A 21,783-nucleotide genomic window follows, 5' to 3' on the forward strand; every position below is an offset into this window, starting at 1 on the left:
AAATGTTATCCCTCACTTTTTGTATTCTACACTTCATCATAGCATCAGTTTGCCATGAAACCTAAAGACTCTAATGAGATTAAGCATAAAAGATAAATAAGGGAAAGGTCTCTGATTAGAATTTTAACTGGAGCCCATGGTGAGAAAATCCTACGTCTGCTATTGAATCCTACCAGTTCCGAAGGCCTCTCATGCCTAGTTAAGTGTCTAAAATAAGTGTCCACATTATTCATTCATTATCTTTTCATTCATTTTATGGTTTCTAAAAGGAAGGCTAAAAAAATAGTAGTACTTATTAGACACTTTTCCATTTTATATACTAGAGTACTGCGGATGGACCACCCATTAAACTTTAAATTAAGACCTTCTGGAAAGGACTCTTATAAGTGACTGAAATACTTTTCTGCAATCATCTGTAGGACATATCCCACAAGAATTTTCTAATATTTTTCTTGATATTATAGTAACACATTCCTAATATAACCTATTGCCCAAGTTAATTGGATGATAATTAACTTCTTTCTGATCAGTATATTTGAGAAGGGAGGCATGTCTTGGAATATATTACATACTTCCCCACTAATGTATTATTCTTATATTATTGAGGTATAATTTATATTTAGTATACATAATTTATATATAGCCAAACATACTTATAAGTATTATACACAGTTAATTGCACAAATCTGAAGTGCACAATTAAATTTTTATACATCTATACACCACCTGGTTATATATGTAACCACCACCCAGATTAAGATATAGGACATGGGCTTCCCTGGTGGCGCAGTGGTTGAGAGTCTGCCTGCCGATGCAGGGGATGCGGGTTCATGCCCCGGTCCGGGAGGGTCCCACGTGCCGCGGAGCGGCTGGGCCCGTGAGCCATGGCCGCTGAGCCTGCGCGTCCGGGGCCTCTGCTCTGCAACGCGAGAGGCCACAGCGGTGAGAGGCCCACGTACCACAAAAAAAAAAAAGATATAGGACATTTGCCCAAAAAGTTTCCTCATGCTTAGAAGCTCCCACACCTTCTAGGTAACAACCATTTTGATTTCTATCACCACGGATTAGTTTTGACTGTTCTTAAACTTCATATAAATGAATTATAGTACGTCTTTTTATGTCTGGCTTCTTTTTCTCGACATAATGTTTTGGGGGTTTACCCATGTTTGTGTGTATCAATAGTTAATTTATTTTTAAATGTCTCAAAAGTATTACATTGAATTTGTTTATCTCTTTTCTTATTGAACTTTTTCTAGCTTTTAGATTTTATAAAACTGATAAGAAGATTTCTTGTGCTTAAATGAAAAGAGCTATCAAGCCATGAAAAGATGTGGAGGAAACTTAAATGCATCACTAAGTGAAAGAAGCCAACCTGAGAAGTTACATACTGTATGATCCCAACTGTATGACATTCTAAAACAGCTAAAGCTATGGAGACAATGAAAAACAATCAGTAGCTGCCAGGGGTTGGTAGGCAGTGGGAGAGATCAATAGGTGGAGCATAGAAGATTTTCAGGGCAGTGAAAATACTTTGTATGATTTTACAATGTTGGATCCATGTCATTATACATTTGTCCCAACCCATAGAATGTATAACACAAGGGGTAAACCCTAAGGTAAACTATGGACTTTGGATGATTATGATGTGTCAATGCAGGTTCATCCCTGGTAAAAAATGTACCATTCTGATGAGTGATGTTGATAACGAGAGGCTATGTATATGTGGGGCTGGGTGTATGTGGGCAATCTCTGTACCTTCTTCTCATTTATTGTAAACTTAAAACTGCTCTAAAAAATAAAATGCTTTAAAAGTTAAAAAAAAAGATTTCTTGGATATATCTTTTGATGGAACTATGACTTCATTTATCTTGGGTACGCAGTTAGCAGGATTGCTGTGTCACAGGATGTTAGCTATATGTTAGTTATACTAATACTGGCAACTTTTTCCAAAACGGGCAAACATTTGACACTCCCCCCAGCAGCGTATGAACGAAAGCTTGCTCTACGTCCTCTCCAACACTTTGTATTGTTAGTCCTTTTAGTGTTTTTCATTGTGGTGGGTTGGTAGTGGTATCTCATTGTCATTTTCACTTGCATTTCCCTGATGACTGATGGAATTGAGCATCTTTTCATATGCTTCTTGGCCATTGGGTTATCTTCTTCTTGTAAAGTAAGTGCCTTTCCATCTCAGCCTCATAATTTTCTGGCAACTTTTCTTGACCTTTTTTTCCCTAGCTCACGGGGAGTTGCAAACTCTAAAAAAAAAAATCAGATGGCACCAACAGACCAAAGGGTCACCCAGCAGTCCAGCTTCCAGGCTTTTGCCCTCACTCATCCCACCTAAGGATCCCTGGTTTGTGTGAAGGGGGCTTCTCCCCATCATCCTCCAAAGGGCGGTTCTTCCTGCCAGCAGACGAGGCCAATACCACTTTCTGGGGGACAGTAGCACCTGCTTTGCTAGTTTATTCTTTCTCTTTGGGCTCAGGAGGAAGGTTCCCACCAATGTTAGTGGAGCCTAAAGCGTACTTGACTAGACAACTGGAATCAGGCAATCGGGGACAGCAAGCTCCAGGGGTCTGAATCCTCACTGGAGTCCACAGGGGCAGGTCCGCTCCTCAGTGGAAGACGTGGTGGCCTGCAGTTGCAGAGCCCAGAGCCAAGCAGACAGGCACAGGCAAGGACTGGGGCCACTCCTCCTTCTGTGGGTCCCACACCCCAACCCCACCAAGCCAGCCCACCCTGGCACAAGGCGACCTCAGCAGCAGTGTACTTTAATCACAGGACTTCGCAATACACCAACGGTCAACGAGACTTCTCATTTTATTAACATCAAGGAAACTCAAAAATCATCTAATCCAATTCCTCATCTGTTCCTTGAGAGATGGATTTCCAGTTGATGCTTGAATACTTCCTGGGACAGAAAAGTCTCCACCCATGAGGGAGCCAGGAGGCAACGTAATACAACATGGACTTTGGAACTAGGCACAACTGGATCTGAATCCAAGCCTTGCCACTCACTAACTATGTGACCTTGGGCAATTTCTTTAACCCCTCTGATCTTTGGGGTTTCTCTTCTGAAACCGAGGGCTAAGAGCAGAATTCAATCTATAAGGATGCTGTAAGGATTAAAGAGACTATAACTAAGTCGAAAGCATTTACAACAGAGCCTGGCACATAGTAAATGATAGTCAATAACACCTATTTGGGAGCAGTTTTGACCTTTAAAGAACTCTTTTTTATACAACTTGGATCAAAACTCCTACACCTAAATCCAAGTTACAGCTTCTAGCGTGACATCAAATAAACTCATTTTAGTTTCCAGTGGAAGGGACAGCCCCAGACAGTGTCACAGGATTGGGAAGCATGTCTGGGGAAGGGTAAATAGGCCAGGTTAGCAGAAGCATAAAATACACTGACAAACAATGAGACATGAGGCTGAAAAAACATATGGACCAACATGAGAGAAGTGAATGACCATCAGAGGGACAGCCTGGAGCATTTCTGGCAAAGCCTATGTATGACAGACTGCGCTTTAAGTTGATCAAGATCAAGCTTGCAAAACTGAACTGGAAAAGAGTCAGACAGATACAGGGAAACAAAGCTGGGGACTATTTTAGTATTTGAGTCAACAAGTAACAAGAACTGAACCAGAATAGTGTCATAAGAAGGACAAAGAAAGGATAAATCAGAGACAAGTGCGCAAATCCTGCAGATTCCACCTCTGCAACATCCCTTTCTTCTCATGGTATCATCTCCATTCCTACTGACACCTCTCTAGATATTTATCATGTATATAATTACAATTAAATGTACAAAGGTCTCTTCAAATGACAGCCAGGTAGGAATATATATTCCTGAAATGAATGTCAGTGTTAAAAGATCCAGCATAAGGATTTTACACTTTTATGAACACGTAGAAGTTTAAAAAATTTTAAATGCGTTTTGCATATAGCAGAATAATGAATGAGTCATTTACCATGTTTAAGTTTAGAGTGGAACCAAAATATACAGCTATGCCAATAATTGTAACACAATTACATTTCAAAAGATACAGCAAAAATTCAATAGCACAAACCTAACGTGAAAAGTGAAAAGTAAAAATACATTCTTTCATGTCCTAATGTAGAAATTTTATTTTACTTTTTAACTTTTATTATATATTTACTCCATATAAAAGTCAAGTTTACTGACCAGTAAAAATGTAGTTACCTATAGAGACTTTTAAAAATTAAAATCTACATTAAAATTAAATCTATGGTGCTTTTTGAAGTAAAAATAATTGTCGTTGGTAACCATAAATATTCTGGAAAAAATCATTCATACTCTTAGCTTTCCCTCAAAGATGATTTATTTTAAGAGCTAGTTTCTATATAAAATATTAGAGTCAGAAAGAGAAAAATGGAAAAACAGAGTCACACACTAAAGAAGGTGAGAATATTTAGTTGGACATAACTACACACACACCGCATACACACACTTAGGCAAAAACACACCTCCCTCTAGGTTTTGGTTCCCTCCCTCCCTTTTTGGTGTGGCTCTATAATTTGTTTTCCAGCTGGGAAAAAGACTGAGGTATAGCAACCCTAAGAAAGCAAACTGAAAAGTAGATAGCTGAGAGGAACATAATCTTGAAGTCTTCTCCATAGTCTAGACCCCTGTTTGCCCAACTCTGTTCCACAGAAGAATATCAATACGTAGTCCATTAAAAAGATGTCAAATAAATTTGGAAATGCTGGACACTACATATTCTTCTTTTGAAAGTCCACCATTTAAATAAGTATCTGAAACGTTCAAAGAAGTACTACAGTAAAGAAACCTACTTAATTTTGTTTAATCCATAGCTTCATAACCATACAACACTACTTTTTCCTATCTTTTTTTTTAACATCTTTATTGGAGTATAATTGCTTTACAATGGTGTGTGAGTTCCTGCTTTATAACAAAGTGAATCAGCTATACGTATACATATATCCCCATATCCCCTCCCTCTTGCATCTCCCTCCCACCCTCCCTATCCCACTCCTCTAGGTGGTCACAAAGCACAAAGTGCTATGCGGCTGCTTCCCACTAGCTATCTATTTTACATTTGGTAGTGTATATATGTCCATGCCACTCTCTCACTTTGTCCCAGCTTACCCTTCCCCCTCCCCATGTCCTCAAGTCCATTCTCTACCTCTGCATCATTATTCATGTCCTGTACCTAAGTTCTTCAGAACCATCTTTTTATTTTTTAGATTCCATATATATGTGTTAGCATACAGTATTGGTTTTTCTCTTTCTGACTTACTTCACTCCATATGACAGTCTTTAGGTCCATCCACCTCACTACAAATAACTCAATTTCGTTTACTTTTCTGGCTGAGTAATATTCCATTGTATGTATGTGCCACATCTTCTTTACCCATTCATCTGTGGATGGACACTTAGGTTGCTTCCATGTCCTGCCTATTGCAAATAGTGCTGCAATGAACATTGTGGTACATGACTCTTTTTGAATTATGGTTTTCTCAGGGTATATGCCCAGTAGTGGGATTCCTGGGTCATATGGTAGTTCTATTTGTAGTTTTTTAAGGAACCTCCATACTGTTCTCCATAATGGCTGTACCAATTCACATTTCCACCAGCAGTGCAAGAGTGTTCCCTTTACTCCACACCCTCTCCAGCATTTATTGTTTCTAGATTTTTTGATGATGGCCATTCTGACCGGTGTGAAATGATATCTCATCATAGTTTTGATTTGCATTTCTCTAATGATTAATGATGTTGAGCATTCTTTCATGTGTTTGTCGGCAATCTGTATATCTTCTCTGGAGAAATGTCTATTTAGGTCTTCTGCCCATTTTTGGATTGGGTTGTTCGTTTTTTTGTTATTGAGCTGCATGAGCTGCTTATAAATTTTGGAGATTAATCCTTTGTCAGTTGCTTCATTTGCAAATATTTTCTCCCATTCTGAGGGTTGCTTTTTCGTCTTGTTTATGGTTTTCTTTGCTGTGCAAAAGCTTTTAAGTTTCATTAGGTCCCATTTGTTTATTTTTGTTTTTATTTCCATTTCTCTAGGAGGTGGGCCAAAAAGGATCTTGCTGTGACTTATGCCATAGAGTGTTCGGCCTATGTTTTCCTCTAAGAGTTTTATAGTGTCTGGCCTTGCATTTAGGTCTTTAATCCATTTAGAGTTTATTTTTCTGTACGGTGTTAGGGAGTGTTCTAATTTCATTCTTTTAGATGTAGCTGTCTAGTTTTCCCAGCACCACTTATTGAAGAGGCTGTCTTTTCTCCACTGTATATTTTTGCCTCCTTTATCAAAAATAAGGTGACCATATGTGCATGGGTTTATCTCTGGGTTTTCTATCCTGTTCCATTGATCTATATTTCTGTATTTGTGCCAGTACCATACTGTCTTGATTACTGTAGCTTTGCAGTATAGTCTGAAGTCCGGGATCCTGATTCCTCCAGCTCCGTTTTTCTTTCTTAAGATTGCTTTGGCTATTCAGGGTCTTTTGTGTCTCCATACAAATTGTGAAATTTTTTGTTCTAGTTCTGTGAAAAATGCCATTGATAGTTTGATGGGGATTGCCTTGAATCTGTAGATTGCTTTGGGTAGTATAGTCATTTTCACAATGTTGACTCTTCTAATCCAAGAACATGGTATACCTCTCCATCTGTTTGTATCATCTACGATTTCTTTCATCAGTGTATTTTATTCTTTTTGTTGCAATGGTAAATGGGAATGTTTCCTTAATTTCTCTTTCAGATTTTTCATCATTAGTGTATAGGAATGCAAGAGATTTCAGTGCATTAATATTGTATCCTGCTACTTTACCAAATTCATTGATTAGATCTAGTAGTTTTCTGGTAGAGTCTTTAGGATTCTCTATGTACAGTATTATGTCATCTGCAAACAGTGACAGTTTTACTTTTTCTTTTCCGATTTGGATTCCTTTTATTTCTTTTTCTTCTCTGATTGCTGAGGCTAAAACTTCCAATGCAATGTTGAATAAGAGTGGTGAGAGTGGACAACCTTGTCTTGTTCCTGATCTTAGTGGAAGGGTTTCAGTTTTTCACCGTTGGGAACGATGTTGGCTGTGGGTTTGTCATATATGGCCCTTACTACGTTGAGGTAGGTTCCCTCTATGCCTACTTTCTGGGGCTTTTTTTTTTATCATAAATAGGTGTTGAATTTTGTCGAAAGTTTTTTCTGCACCTATTGAGATGATCATATGGTTCTTCTCTTTCAATTTGCTAATATGGTTTATCATATTGATTGATTTGCATGTATTGAAGAATCCTTGCATTCCTGGGATAAACCTCACTTGATCATGGTGTATGATCCTTTTAATGTGCCGTGGGATTCTGTTTGCTAGTATTTTGTTGAGGATTTTTGCATCTATGTTCATCAGTGATATTGGCCTGTATTTTCTTTCTTTCTGACATCTTTGTCCGGTTTTGGTATCAGGGTGATGGTGGCCTTGTAGATTGAGCTTGGGAGTGTTCTTCCCTCTGCTATATTCTGGAAGAGTTTGAGAAGGACGGGTGTTAGCTCTTCTCTAAATGTTTGATAGAATTCGCCTGTGAAACCATCTGGTCCTGGGCTTTTGTTTGTTGGAGGATTTTTAATCACAGTCTCAATTTCAGTGCTTGTGATTGGTCTGTTTATATTTTCTATTTCTTCCTGGTTCAGTCTCAGAAGGTTGTGCTTTTCTAACAATTTGTCCATTTCTTCCAGGTTGTCCATTTTATTGGCACAGAATTGCTTGTAGAAATCTCATGATCCTTTGCATTTCTGCAGTGTCAGTTGTTACTTCTCCTTTTTAATTTCTAATTCTATTGATTTGAGTCTTCTCCCTTTTTTTCTTGATGAGTCTACCTAATGGTTTATCAATTTTGTTTATCTTCTAAAAGAAACAGCTTCATTTTTACTGATCTTTGTTATCATTTCCTTCATTTCTTTTTCATTTATTTCTGATCTGATCTTTGTGATTTCTTTCCTTCTGCTAACTTTGGGGGTTTTTTGTTCTTCTTTCTCTACTTGTTTAAGTGTAAGGTTAGGTTGTTTATTTGAGATGTTTCTTATTTCTTGAGGTAGGATTGCATTGCTATAAAATTCCCTCTTAGAACTGCTTTTGCTGCATCCTGTAGGTTTTGGGTCATCGTGTTATCATTGTCATTTGTTTCTAGGCATGTTTTTATTTTCACTTTGATTTCTTCAGTGATCTCTTGGTTATGAAGTAGTGTACTGTTTAGCTTCCATGTGTTTGTAGATTTTACATTTTTTCCCTGTAATTGATATCTCGTCTCAGCATTGTGGTTGGAAAAGATAACTGATACAATTTGAATTTTCTTAAATTTACCACAGCTTGATTTGTGACCCAAGATATGATCCTGGAGAATGTTCCATGAGCACTTGCGAAGAAACTGTATTCTGTTGTTTTTGGATGGAATGTCCTATAAATGTCAATTAAGTCCATCTTATTTAATATATCATTTAAAGCTTGTGTTTCCTTATTTATTTTCATTGTGGATGATCTGTCCATTGGTGTAAGGGGGCTGTTAAAGTCCCCTACTATGATTGTGTTACTGTCGATTTCCCCTTTTATGGCTGTTAGCATTTGCCTTATGTATTGAGGTGCTCCTATGCTGGGTGCATATATACTTACAATTGTTATATATTCTTTGTGGATTGATTCCTTGCTCATTACGTGGTGTCCTTCTTTGTCTCTTATAACAGTCTATATTTTAAAGTCTATTTTGTCTGATATGAGAATTGCTACTCCAGCTTTCTTTTGCTTTACATTTGCAAGGAATACCTTTTCCATCCCCTCACTTTCAGTCTGTATGTGTCCCTTGGTCTGAAGTGGGTCTCTTGGAGACAGCATGTATACGGGTCTTGTTTTTGTAACCATTCAGCCAGTCTGTGTCTTTTGGTTGGAGCATTTAATCCATTTCCTTGTAAGGTAATTATCGATATGTATGTTCCTATTACCATTTTCTTAATTCTTTTGGGTTTGTTATTGTAGGTCTTTTCCTTCTCTTGTGTTTCCTGCCTCGAGAAGTTCCTTTAACCTTTGTTGTAAACCTGGTTTGGTGGTGCTGAATTCTCTTAGCTTTTGCTTGTCTGTAAAGGTTTTAATTTCTCCATCAAATCTGAATGAGATCCTTGCTGGGAAGAATAATCTTGGTTGTAGCTTTTTCCTTTTCATCAATTTAAATACGTCCTGCTACTCCCTTCTGGCTTGCAGAGTTTCTGCTGAAATATCAGCTGTTACCTTATGGGGATTCCCTTGTATGTTATTTGTTGTCTTCCCCTTGCTGCTTTTAATATTTTTTCTTTGTACTTAATTTATGATAGTTTGATTAATATGTGTCTTGGTGTGTTTCTCCTTGGATTTATCCGGTATGGGACTCTCTGCACTTCCTGGACTTGATTAACTATTTCCTTTCCCAAATTAGGGAAGTTTTCAACTATAATCTCTTCAAATATTTTCTCAGTCTCTTTCTTTTTCTCTTCTTCTTCTGGCACCCCTAGAATTAGAATGTTCATGCATTTAATGTTGTCCCAGAGGTCTCTGAGACTATCCTCAATTCTTTTCATTCTCTTTTCTTTATTCTGCTCTGCAGTAGTTATTTCCACTATTTTATCTTCCAGGTCACTTATCCGTTCTTCTGCCTCAGTTATTCTGCTATTGATTCCTTCTAGAGAATTTCTAATTTCATTTATTGTGTTGTTCATCATTGTTTGCTTGCTCTTTAGTTCTTCTAGGTCCTTGTTAAACGTTTCTTGTATTTTCTCCATTCTATTTCCAAGATTTTGGATCATCTTTACTATCATTACTCTGAATTGTTTCACGTAGACTGCCTATTTCCTCTTCATTTGTTTGGTCTGGTGGAGTTTTACTTTGCTCCTTCATCTGCTGTGTTTCTCTGTCTTCTCATTTGGCTTAACTTGCTGTGTTTGGGGGCTCCTTTTCACAGGCTGCAAGTTTGTAGTTTCTGTTGTTTTTGGTGTCTGCCACCAGCAGGTAAGGTTGGTTCAGTGGCTTGTGTAGGCTTCCTGGAGGAGGGGACTGGTGCCCGTGTTCTGGTGGATAAAGCTGGGTCTTGCCTTTCTGGGGGGCAGGACCGCATCCGGTGGTGTGTTTTGGGGTGTCTGTGACCTTATTATGATTTTAGGCAGCCTCTCTGATAACAGAGGGGGTTGTGTTCCTGTCTTGCTAGTTGTTTGGCATAGGGTATCCAGCACTGTAGCTTGCTGGTCGTTGAGTGGGGCTGGGTCTTTGCATTGAGATGGAGATCTCTGGGAGATTTTCGCCGTTTGATATTATGTGGAGCTGGGAGGTCTCTGGTGGACCAAAGTCCTGAACTCAGCTCTCCCACCTCAGAGGCACAAGCCTGACACCAGGCTGGAGCACCAAGACCCTGTCAGCCACACGGCTCAGAAGAAAAGGGAGAAAAAGAGAAAGAAAGAAAAAATAAAATAAAATAAAATAAAAAACTTATTAAAATAAAAAATAATTAGTAAAAATTAAAAAAAATTTTAATAAAAAATGAAAAAAAAGAACGAAAGAAGAGAGCAACCAAACCAAAAACAAATCCACCAATGATAACAAGCGCTAAAAACTGTATTAAAAAAAGAAAGAAAGAAAACGGACAGGCAGACCCTAGGTCAAATGGTAAAAGCAAAGCTATACAGACAAAATCACACAAAGAAGCATACACATTCACACTCACAAAAAGAGAAAAAGGAAATATATATATATATATATATATATATATATATATATATATATATGTAAGAGACAAAGGAAGAGAGCAACCGAATCAATAAACAAATCTACCAGTGATAATAAACTCTAAATCCTAAACTAAGATAAACATAAAACCAGAAACCAGTCAGTCACATACAGCAAACCCCAAGTGTACAGCCTCTCCCAAAGCCCACTGCCTCAATTTTGGTATGATTCGTTGTCTATTGAGGTATTCCACAGATGCAGGGTACATCAAGTTGATTGTGGAGATTTAATCCGCTGCTTCTGAGGCTGCTGGGAGAGATTTCCCTTCCTCTTCTTTGTTCGCACAGCTCCTGGGGTTCAGCTTTGGATTTGGCCGTGCCTCTGCATGTAAGTCGCCTGATGGCATCTGTTCTTTGCTCAGACAGGACGGGGTTAAAGGAGCAGCTGATTTGGGGGCTCCGGCTCACTCAGGCCAGGGGGAGGGAGGGGTGAGGATGCGGGGCGAGCCTGTGGCGGCAGAAGCCGGCATGACGTTGCACCAGCCTGAGGCGCACCATGCATTCTCCCAGGAAGTTGTCCCTGGATCCCGGGACCCTGGCAGCGGCGGGCTGCACAGGCTCCTGGGAGGGGTGGTGTGGATAGTGACCTGTGCTCGCACACAGGCTTCTTGGTGGCGGCTGCAGCAGCCTTAGCGTCTCATCCCCGTCTCTGGGGTCTGCGCTGATAGCGGCAGCTCGTGCCTGTCTCTGGAGCTCGTTTAGGCAGTGCTCTGAATCCCCACTCCTCGCGCACCCGAAACAATGGTCTCTTGCCTCTTAGGCAGGTCCAGAGTTTTCCCGGACTCCCTCCCAGCTAGCCGTGGTGGACTAGCCCCCTTCAGGCTATGTTCACGCAGCCAACCCCAGTCCTCTCCCTGCGCTCCGACCGAAGCCCGAGCCTCAGCTCCCAGCCCCCACCGGCCCTGGCGGGTGAGCAGACAAGCCTCTCGGGCTGGTGAGTGCCGGTCGGCCCCGATCCTCTGTGCAGGAATCTCTCCACTTTGCCCTCTGCACCCTTGTTGCTGCGCTCTCCTCCGTGGCTCTGAAGCTTCCCCGCTCTGCTACCCACAGTCTCCTCCCGTGAAGGGGCTTCCTAGTGTGTGGAAACCTTTCCTCCTTCACAGCTCCCTCCCACTGACAATTGGAGCAGAGACTTCTAAGTGTCAATGCAAGGTGTACCTGCAGGAACAGGCAGGACCAAGGTATGAAGGAGCTAACAGGGGCTGAGGGGAGACATCATAGTGGGAAGCACACCTTGGAAGCAACCTCTGAAGCAACCTTTCTTTTATATTTTCTTGAAAAATAAAAATCTCAGCAATGAGTATCCTTACAAAATAGTGTTAAATTCTTGAGAAGAGATGAGATTGTGGTGGTGGTGGGTAGAGGGGAGAGAACACTCTATATGGCCACTACATTTAGGAAAACGTGGTATCCATCCTACTCACTGAGGCCCAGTCAGCCATTTCTCTCGTTTATTAACCATCTGTGGTTCATGCTCCCACTAGCATATCAATCACTGAGATACGACATAGGTGCAATTATTCTAAGTGGATTAGTAGATATGGTAAGAGTATCAATTACTACTTCCCTGGAATCACTTGTAGCCAGGGTGTATGATGTACGCAAATATAGAAGGTTATACACAGACTCCTAAAAAATGAAAACACAGAAGAAAGAACCACCAAGTAAGACAAAGTCTCTGGGTAATGTTCACCCTCCTCCAAAATCAACAGGGCTACAGAATGGTATGTGTTGCTCACTGGAGCAACTGCAAACTTTAGAAATGAATAAGGTACAAGAAGTGAAGGCGAAATGTATCTACCCAAGGAAATTTAATTTCATTCATCTGGTATCCCTTTTATAAAATAGTTTCATAAATTTTCCTCTTATTCTTTAAAACAAATTCCACTGAATCTAGTTTAAAATTTCAAAGTAGTTCCAGGGCCAAATCCAAGAAACACAGCACAATTTAAACAGGAAATGTAAAACCAATTTCATAACTAAGTGTGAGTACTCAGACATTTTTTTCAATATTAACCACAATAAATCCTCTGCACACTATAAGTGCAGGGAATAGCCACCACACTTAAAAGAAAATCACTCACAAAAAGGTATCTTAGATACCTGGCTGGTACTCTTTTTTGAAATGAGACCACAATTATTTGGATTTGAAAGCATCCACTTTTTTCTAATAATTTTCATTTGGCCTTTTTCACCTGGGTTAAAGGATCACTCCCAATTCAACCCATGTGCAAATGTAAAATTCACTTACCTGCACAAAACCGCATGCTGCGAAGTCCTCAAACAAAGGCAGACTTGGACGGTCTTCTCTATAGATGGTGAGTTTGTATGTGATCAGGGTCTCACCTTGGATTGGAGATTCATCCACCACAAGCATTGAGATTTTGTTCATCCCTAAGCCCAGAGGGTAGTTGGCAAAGCTGGAGAGAGAATGAGAGAGACAACCCAAATTGACTCATACATCAATATTTATTAAATGTATACAATTTTCATTAAAAACAGATAAGATCTGCACCATTTCATAAGAAACCTAAAATGTGAAAAAACTATTTTAACTTATGTTTCATTGTGCTTTGGTATACCAAGAGTTATCTTGCAGAGCAAGTCATGTCCCCTATCAATTACAGGGAAGGGAACTAATATTATTAACCACCTGTCAGGGTCATATATTATCTCATTTAATACTCACAACTCCATACAAAAACTATGATACTTCCCATTTTAAATATAGTAGAGTATAGTAGAGTCAGGGTTGGGATCCAGGTTGGCCTGACTTGAATCCTCTTTTCTTTCTATTATACTTTCTGAGCTCCCAGGAATGCTGGGTGCATTTCTTTCCATACAACATAGGAATATGAGTATATTTCTTGCCGTGGACATGGAATGTCATAAAATTCTATCTTCTGTTCAAATTATAAACCAAAGAGTTGATGACTCTCAAAAGAGTCAATAGAAAAAAATCCCATGAGACTAAGCAAGTTAGTGTTACTATGTCCACAAATTGTCACCAACATGTTTATTAAGTAATCAACACCTGAATCTTCAAAAACTTGAGGAGCTGGGTTGGGGTAGAGGAGGCTACTATTCAGAAGGGTGAACTCTTCAACTACCTAAAAACATAAAGATAACAATAAACTCAATTTTCCCTGAATGAGTCCTCTTTGATACTTTTCATATCACAAGATCCTCTCTTGTTACAACATTGTTACAAAGATTAAACACAAAGATTGTTAACAGATCAGTAGAGCACTCATGTGTTCTTTTTAACACCCTGGCAATCCCTCCAACAGATCTTGTGCCTCAGGTTTTCTGAACCATCTTCAAAGGTTGCTTCCAAGGTGTGCTTCCCGCTACGATGTCTCCCCTCAGCCCCTGTCAGCTCCTTCATACCTTGGTCCTGCCCGTTCCTGCAGGTACACCTTGCACTGACACTTAGAAGTCTCTGCTCCAATTGTCAGCGTTACCACATCAAATGGGACTTCAGAGTAATAATCTTTGATCTTTGAGTTAAATTCAGGATTTAGTTCCAAATGCGGATGTGTGAAGATCTGCTTGATATGACATTGTGCATCTTTATCTGTTTAAAAAAATAAAACAATGATAGAAACACCTGCGGCATGGATAAATGTTTAAAAATCATATATGATTAAGGTTTTTAAAATTCTTTTGCATAACTTTAGTGATCACTGCTGATTTTCCATTTGGTCCTCTGGTCATAGTTGATTTGTGGCTTCAGCTGGGTTTTCTATTTGCCAAATTTTGTAGACCTTGCCTCATATAACAGTTGTTGACTTTAGTTGATATTTTTCGCTCAGCCTTTAAAAGTTTAAAGGCACAGAAGGTCAGAAAATGTCTCTCCAGTGGAATGATAACATTTCATAACATTTATTGCATATATCAAGCAACTGTGTAAATGGGGGGGAGATGACTCTGTGGGGTGGTGACAGAAGGATACCAGCAGGGAATAAGGAAAATTTCTTGATGGGAAGTGTCATTAAACTGCCATTGGATTGATATGTAGCTTACAGGCAGGAAGGTGAAGCAAAGAATGTGAAATCCAATATTATGCCAAACACTCAGACACAAAACCATGAGACCCCCTCCATACTCCGGCCACCTTAACCTAAGAAAGTACCCTAAAGTATAAGAAGGAAATGCTATCCTCTGCTCAACCCTGCTACAGAACCTAGCATATTATTTCATATAATTGATTCTAAGCCATTTAAAAAAAATGTTTCTATTTGATAACTCAATTTTTTGCAAAAGTATCTTAGTGAGAAAAAACTAAAAACATGTTTCTAGGCACATACACCAGCCACTGCTAAACTATATTATGTTCATATTTGAAATAAACAAATTACTCAAAAGCAAATGTTTTTCAAAGAAATATTAACAAGTATTTTGTGCCAGAAATACTTTTCAACAGTCAACAAAATTCCAGTAAAGGTAAACATAGGAAATTCTATAAAAACCAGTAAAATGAAAATGTCTTCTGTTGCCTTTAAATAAGATGTTCAATGATGTTTAACATAGCGACAAAAAGGATAACACCAAATTTGCCACAGGAAGCTATACACCTGCACTTAAAGAAAAGTCGATTATCCTGTTAACTGCTGTCTCTTCCTCTATTGTTATAGAGCTATCACAACGATTTTTCTAAAATCACATCTGATGACTTGGCTTCAGTTCTTTAACAGTTTCTCATCACTGCCAGAATCTAGGCCAAGTTCCCAGTAAAGCTTACAAGGCATCTCATAACCACTTCCTTGGTTCTCCTTCCCATCTCCCATCACATCCTGGACTTTGTGATTCAACAATACCAAAAGTTTTATATTTCTCTGCCAGACACGGAGACAGATGTATCACCAAATCCATGGCAATGAATACCACCAACTTTATAGGTGTTTCATTCTAGTTCTGAGAACTAGGTGTCAGTTTAATTCCCATCGTGCCCTAAAATAATGAAAGTGAATAAATGTGTGTATTTCTGACCCACATTCTAGGAGAGTTTTCTCAGCTGGTCAAAGAAAAAACTACTCTGGTACAAATTAGGAACAATAATAATAAAATAGATATATTGTAATTTCATTTCAGGGAAAAGTCAATAAAAATTAGTCAGTTTGGTTGAATAACTCAATGAATTGGGTAAATACCTGCTTGATTGACTTTACTAGTTACGAAAGATTCTATCTGGGTGACAGATGTAGGTGGACTTCATCTATAATTTCAATAATCCTACCAGCTCATAAATTTTTTTATAATGAAAGAGAAAAAAATGAAAGAATAAGGGTGAGACTGTATTATTAGATTTAACCTTGAAAAGGACCATAGCTTTTCATTTGAATTCAACCACTTATTAATAACACATTCATTTTTTCATCAAAGATTTTTTTTTTCTGGTATAGTCTATGTTCAAGGCACGGAGATAAGCACAGTAAAAACAGGTTACTTTTGGTCATGAGATCTGATTCAAATGGAGACTGTGAACCCAATCTAACACTTTAAACAAGCTGGAGTTCAGGGATATAGAATGTGCTTTCAAAAGCACCATTTCTTAGGCAGAAAGGGAATATAAATACGTGCGCTACACTTTTATGCTCAGAACCAGTTAGATGAATAACAAAGTGGAAGATTTTTTTCAAAATAGTAATCATAGGAAATGTATTGATACTTTAACTTTATATATTTTAATAAAATAGTCACTGAGAGTTAATTTCCTCGCAGTTTATACTTTCACTTAATAGTGAACATTTTCAATGGGGCCTGTCCATTACAACACTGAAACTCAGCCCTAAATGAAAGAAAATGTGTAATCATTCTCTTAAGCAAGATTTTAGCAAGTGCTTGTTTTTGGTTTCATCAGAAACTCTTTACCTCTGGCTTATGTACTGCATCCTAGACCCCTGCTTGAAAGCTGATTTTGTCCTGACATCATCTTCAACTGAATCATCAGTGGTGCTGCCTACAAACACCTGGTGTTTCCTTGGCATCCTTCCCAATCCAGTCCCAACCTGTCTCAGGCCAGCTTACCTTAGCTCTGCAGAGAACCCACTGTGAGGTAAGGTGGTAGCAGGCTGCTTAACGTATTTGGCAAGTATATATGGGAAAGCTGTTTGAAGTCTTGGTTGCTTTTAATGGATTTCTTTTAACTGCAGAATTTTGTTGCCCTCTTGAGGGATAATCATAACTCATATTAAACACAAAAACAGCCTAGACACTGAAAGATAATCCCACTTGTTCTAAAGCATCGAGTTATTTTTTTAAAATCTTATACCGTAAAAATAGGAATATTAACTTTGAAGACCCAGGTAGGACTAGTTTTTAATCAACATAAAAATATGAACAAAGTTGAAGAGCTTATTTAACGTGTTTGTATCCTCTACCCTATGCTACCTGAAAACTAAAAAAAAAAAAAAAAAAAAAAAAAAGAGATTAATTTGTACAATCGTTCCTCTTATAAATGAGAAAACAAAAGACCAAAGAGGTGAAGTGGCTTTCCTGATCTAACCCAGATCCTGGCACACTAGACACTCAACGAATGTTCATTCTAACCTTGCTCCTAGTTTTCTCAAAACTAGTCCTTTTCTCACTACACACTGGGTACCAGCCTCCCAAGAGAACTGAGTAGCATGTATTTTTCTAGAAGTGGGAGATTGGATGATAAATGCAGGGAGGGAATAGTGTAAGTATATCTGTTACTTTTCCCTGATCAGCAGTACTTTATTCAAAGTGTTATTTTTTTTAATTGGATGTATTTGTTGATTCTATTAAACCACATTATTGTATCACCTCTCAACCTATTGTGATTTTAATGATAGTGTTAAAACACAGTGAATGAATTAAATTGCATTTTAGAAGAGACAAATTAGATTTATTAAATTGGAAGACTTCTATTTATCATAAATTAGATCTTAGTCCATAAATTTTATTGTTTTCACCTTTAATGTTTTATCAGAATAGATTTTTTTCTGAAAGGCTAAATTTTCTGTGTATGTTTCAGCACCAATTATATATATATACACATATATATGTTAAAAACGTATACACTGCCAAAAAACAAACCTGATAAATAGAATTCTTATTTTTCCATCATATTATTATAGGATATTAAGATAATACATGAGCCTTGGACAAAGAATCTGAAGACCCATTTTCATGATCCAGCTCGTGCATTTAATAGCACTGTGGTCTTGGAAAAGTCAGTAAGATTCCCTAGAATGATATATTTGCAAGACCACTGGAATAATACTGACCAGAATGAAGAAAATTATTTAAAATTTTAAAAATCTATATAATACTTAAAATATATTACTATTATATATGTATTTATATTATTGATTATACCTTGGTTAAAAAAATCATGAATTTTAAGAAAAGAAATTGAAATTTGGCTTAGAAACTCTCAATTGTGGGGTTTCCCTGGTGGTGCAGTGGTTGAGAGTCCGCCTGCCGATGCAGGGGACACGGGTTCGTGCCCCGGTCCAGGAAGAGCCCACATGCCACGGAGCGGCTGGGCCGTGAGCCATGGCCGCTGAGCCTGCGCGTCCAGAGCCTGTGCTCCGCAAACGGGAGAGGCCACAACAGTGAGAGGCCCGCGTACCGCAAAAAAAGAAAACAAACAAAAAAAACCAAACTCTCAATTGTTATAAAGAAAACTCAAATCAAGTACTATCCATTATATCAACAATCTGGGAGAAAAGGATCACTGTTGGGTAGTGAGAGTCCTAAAAATCAATATATAGAGGAGATGCCAAGCTCTTCCATCTGAGAGTCCCCAAGGCAAAGCATTAGCACCGTTAGGGCCCCTCAAAATAAGTTTGGAAGTTACTGTCTTTAAATATAAAAATATAATATTTGATTTTCAAAAATGGAAAATTAAAAATCTTTTTATACAAAAGTAGCAAACATGAATTCATTCAGAAATCTCATAACTTCTGAAAATTTACATAAAATACAGTATCAGCCTAAAGATGTCCCAATATGATGATTTATTCAACCTAACTGTTGATTATGATTCTGAAGCACTTTCATTGGAACTCACCATTAATGCAATGTATTTCTTTGGTTTCATTAATAATTTGTGGAACTGCAGCTAAAAAAAGAAATGTAAATTAAAAAATGAAACTATTAATCAAAATAAAAAGAATACATATTCAGGTATCTGAAACTCAGGATAATTTAATAAAACATATATTTTATTATTTAATTTTTATTACATCAGAAAGCACTTCTAAGTTAAACTGAAAGCTAGAGTAAAACAAAAGAAGCTATTTGGTTCAAATTGCAGAAAAATAATTATTTCAAATAAGAAAATATTAAGGGAGAAAAATGAATGGTCTAAATGCCATCTATTGCTTGAAGTTGATCTATCAGAATTCCTCTAGTTCTATGATCTTATGGCTATAATTTCTCAAATCATTAGAATTACATAAATTCCATCCAGTTGGTTCCACTGATATTTACTTTGTTTCTAAATTCAACTAAACATTTATCTAAAAGACTTCTTAATAAATACCAATGGGACAAACGAGTGAATAAAAACAGAGTGCATAAAGAAATCATTTAGAGAAGAAAAAAATGGTGGGAGAGAGAAAGACAATCAGAACAGCAGTCTAACATCAGTTCTTCCCTGACCTTATTGATTGATTCATTTTATTATCAAACATTAGCATGCCTCAGAATCATCTGAAGGGCTTGTTAAAATAAAGAATACCGGGCCTTATACCCAGAGATTCTGATTCAGTAGATCTGAATTTTCCAAGCTTCCCAGATGATGCTGATGTTGTTGGTTTAGGTGCTGCACACCCAGAACCACTACATTGGATTAAACCTTGATATGTAATAGGAAAACTTGGATTTTTAAAAAAAATGTAGACACATGTACTTCTTTTCATTTTTTCTTCTGAAAATTAGAAACATTTTCTTTTCATGTGACATAAAGCTCAGATGTTCTTTAGAAGGGAAAAAACTGAAAATTGAGATAAGCTTAAGAGAGAAAATCAAAATCACCATTAATTTTCCTTAAGGTCCATATTGCTTGTAGCCAATTGTTTCATTTAATAATATATCTTAAACATCTTTAATGTATAGCTATTTTCCCACAATATTAGAATGGCTTTATAGTAATTTATTGGATGACTATAGCTTAATCCAATCCACTATTATTGCAATAATGGTAGTTGCTATTTTTTTCATTTATTAGTAATTTATGTAATTAAATTTTTGTGTACGTTCTTAATTATTTCCTTAAAATGAATATCTGGAAGTGAAATTTCTGGTATGTAAGAATAACTTTTAAAGCTTTTCTTACATGTTGTTAAATGGCCCCTTAAGAAAGATTGTTCTAAATTATATACCCACCAGCAACATGAGAATACTCATTTTCCTACACTCTTCCCAACTCTATTATCTTCAAGAGGAAAAATCTTTCCAAATTTGAGGGAAAACAGCATTTTCCAGTTTAATTTTGATTGCTAATAAAGCTAAACATTTTTTATGTTTTTGGCCACACAATACTTGTTTTTCATGTAGAAAGAAGTGGGACTACATCCTTTACCTTTTTTATTTTCAATTGCATTAAATGGTACTTGTGGTTTTTTCATGTTCTCATCCTCTGCGAAAGAATTCCTGTGAATGCAATATCAAACATCTCTGGATCAATGCACTGAACAAAATTCATGGAAATTACATCTAACACACTATCTTTTTTCCTGTGTGTGAGCACAGTTATTTTGATGAACACAAAGAAAAACTTTCTGGATTTCATTCCTCAAAACTGGCAATCTTGTCTCAAGTGAGGTGGATGGAAATCTCATCATCTTTAATCAGCAGAAGCACATTTGAAGAAAGCCAGGGCAAAAAGTCACTCTTTGGTCCAAAAGGGAACAATCTCTGATAGCCTAGGTCCAACTGAAGTGATTCAGAAACACACATTCCTATTGGAATCTGTTTGGCTAAAATTACAAAGTCTTGAAGCAAGAAGCCTTGGAAACTCTGAGACACAGACTGAGAAGAACATCCATATAATCTAAGAAATTGAAGCGTACCATGCAGAAAGTGACCTGTCCTGCCAAGGATTCTATCCTTAAACTCTGATGAACAGGAATGAATTTTAAGGGTTAGTTATATCTTGGTGTGTTTGCCTCATTTTTCTGTTGTATAACTAAATGCTCAGCCAGATTGGCCTTTAAATCCTCAAATTTGGGACCAAAGTAATCTTAAGTTGCAGACAGAAAAATTGCTGGTCCTGATGATAGAGAATACTGGACAGGATGTGACTTCACTTCACTGTGCTGGGTTGTGAGGCTCCATTTCTACTCCAGAGAAACAGAGATAACAACACTGGCCTTACTTCACAAGGATGCTATGAAGATTCAATCAAACGCTCTGTGTTAAATTACATTTTATAAAGATTTATTGTTCCAGATATTGTACTGTACTAGTAGAGATGAATAAGGCATTTTCAATTCCCTTAAAATATAAGCATCAGATAGGAAATTAAGAAGCATCAAGGAACTAAAACTATAGTTAATGTTGGGAGGTGTGATCGTGTTATTGCAGTTTTATTTTTAAAGTCTTTTTTTTCCCTTTAGTATATGCAACGATGTAATCAGGGGTGAAAAATTATGATGTCTAGGACTTTAAAATAACTTTCCTCCTCCGAGGAATGAAGAAATAGATAAAGCAAGCATGGGGTGAGATACGTTTACTTGAAGTCTGAGTGCCAGGCCAAGGTAAAAAAAAAAATCTCTGATTTCATATGAAGTAAACACTCTAAACAAAGCTCATAAAAGATACAACCCTGAAATGCATGTAAACTGAATTTTAGAAATGTTACTATATTAATGGAATGGGATGTTTTGTATGTTTACTCATCCTGCAAGTGATTTCTTGTGTAATTTTGTGAATAACTTATTTGTTTTGACAATGTGTATTTTCATGGAAAGCATGTGATTAGAGCAAATTACACTTGCTACTTTATTTCCAGTAAAGTGAAA

The 21,783-nt window shown here is 37.5% G+C and overlaps 1 protein-coding gene across 1 annotated transcript in view; it reads right to left on the minus strand.

Moving 5' to 3' along the window:
* The window catches only part of CPED1 (cadherin like and PC-esterase domain containing 1), a 301,483-nt gene that overhangs the window by 145,622 nt on the left and 134,078 nt on the right, over nt 1-21,783 (minus strand). The window contains exons 12-15 of the mRNA XM_027102088.1: nt 20,343-20,413; nt 18,828-18,878; nt 14,177-14,363; nt 13,038-13,206 (exon numbers count right to left, since the gene is read on the minus strand). Coding sequence (XP_026957889.1) covers nt 13,038-13,206; nt 14,177-14,363; nt 18,828-18,878; nt 20,343-20,413 — 478 coding nt within the window. The remainder of the gene's footprint in view (nt 1-13,037; nt 13,207-14,176; nt 14,364-18,827; nt 18,879-20,342; nt 20,414-21,783) is intronic.

This window comes from Aethalodelphis obliquidens, unplaced genomic scaffold (assembly GCF_003676395.1).
Source record: "Aethalodelphis obliquidens isolate GAN/ISIS:26980383/991018 unplaced genomic scaffold, ASM367639v1 scaffold5, whole genome shotgun sequence".
Lineage (NCBI taxonomy): Eukaryota > Metazoa > Chordata > Mammalia > Artiodactyla > Delphinidae > Aethalodelphis > Aethalodelphis obliquidens.